General features: G+C 43.9%; 1 protein-coding gene across 1 annotated transcript; it reads right to left on the bottom strand.

Moving 5' to 3' along the window:
• Positions 1–510: 510 nt before the first annotated feature.
• On the bottom strand, positions 511–1,437 carry LOC130021526 (olfactory receptor 2AJ1-like). Its single transcript, XM_056112284.1, has one exon. The coding sequence runs from the start codon at positions 1,435–1,437 to the stop codon at positions 511–513; it is 927 nt and encodes a 308-aa protein (XP_055968259.1).
• Between the last annotated feature and the right edge of the window lie 203 nt (positions 1,438–1,640).

Below are 1,640 nucleotides of genomic sequence, written 5' to 3'. Positions count from 1 at the left end.
GAGAAGGTGGCACTTGCCTTACAAGTAGCCAAGCTAAGTTCTATCCCCAGTACTTTATATGGTCTCCCAAACCCACCAGGAATGATCCCAGAGTGCAGAACCAAGAGTCAGCCCTCAGCATTTCTCTCTCTCTCTTACACACACACACACACATTTAAAAAAAAGCACTCTTCAAAGAAACTATGATGCTCTATGTAAAGATCTTTGAAACTGAAAAAACTAAGCAAATATAATTATCATCCACAAATTTTATAATTCCATAAATAAAAAAATTTCACCTTGTTATACTCGACTACAAACAGTTACAGCATTAAATGTAACAAAAAGAGACTTTTCTTTATGACCATCAAATTTTCAAACATGTTGGTCCCTCCACAATTCCTCAAATTATCTGGTTTACAGTTAAAAATCTGCATTAATGTATCTAGATATACACATGTTAAATTTCATCTCAAACAAAGGACATCTCTATTGTTGGATGACAACTGAAATTCAAACACTTTGTAGTCCTCATTTTCCAAGAACTTTCCTGAGAGCTCTAGCAACATCCTTGTTCCTCAGGCTGTAGATGAGAGGATTGAGCATGGGCGTTATAATGTTGTAAAAGACAGAGACCAATTCCTCCTGCTCAGGGGTGTGGTAGGACTTGGGAACAATGTACTTGAAGATGGCAGGACCATAGAACAGGGACACCACAATCACGTGAGAAGAGCAAGTAGTCAAGGCTTTCCTCAGTCCCTGCCTTGACCCCATGCCCAGTACAGTGGACAGTATGCTGCCATAGGAGCCCAGAATGGCTGAGAAGGGAAGCAGTAGAAAAATCACCCCACTCACAAAAAGACCTTTTTCATACTGGGAGGTGTCCACACAGACCACTTTCAGGAGGGCCGGGATCTCACAAAAGAAATGATGGATTTTCCTGGAGCCACAGTAAGGGAGAGTCAGAGTGTAGATCACGTGGATCATAGCATTGAGCAGTGCCGCCAGCCAGGTCACAAGTACCAGCATCACACAGACCCTGGGGCGCATGAGGATGGGATAGCGCAGTGGGTGGCAGATGGCCACGTATCGGTCATATGCCATCACCGGCAACAAGAGAAGCTCTGAACCAAACAGGATCGTGAAAAGGAACATCTGATAGCTGCACCCAGTGAAAGAGATGCGGCGATCCCCAGAGAGAAAGACCAGGACCACTTTGGGAACAGATGTGGAGATATACAGGATATCCATGAGGGAGAGCTGGCTAAGCAGGAAGTACATGGGGTTGTGGAGAAGAGGGTCAGCCCAAATGAGGAAGATGATTGTGGAGTTGCCAAGCAGGGCGACCAGAAAATCCACCACAGTGAGTGTCAAGAAGACCCAGGGAGCTGGGGTGCCGTGAAACAGATCCAGGAGGATGAAGTCACTCCCTGAAGTCTGGTTGCTCTGCCATGCCATCCTCTTCAGCCTACTTGTGACTTGGAGACAGTTGCAAAAGCATTTGATCACTGACTGCATATAATTTTTCAACTAAGATCAGATACCATTTTCTTTTTTTTTTAAATTTTATTGAGTCACCATGAGATAGTTACAAGCTTTCATGTTTGAGTTACAATCACACATTATAAAACACCCATCCCTTCACCAGTACACATTTCCAC

This window comes from Sorex fumeus, unplaced genomic scaffold, assembly GCF_029834395.1.
Source record: "Sorex fumeus unplaced genomic scaffold, SorFum_2.1 ptg000017l, whole genome shotgun sequence".
NCBI lineage: Eukaryota > Metazoa > Chordata > Mammalia > Eulipotyphla > Soricidae > Sorex > Sorex fumeus.
Note: the sequence above shows the minus strand (reverse complement) of the source record. Positions and strands in the feature narration are given on the sequence as shown.

Bases quoted from the DNA above. Each gene is read 5' to 3' on its own strand.
- LOC130021526 (XM_056112284.1), bottom strand. From the start codon at position 1,437: ATGGCATGGCAGAGCAACCAGACTTCAGGGAGTGACTTCATCCTCCTG.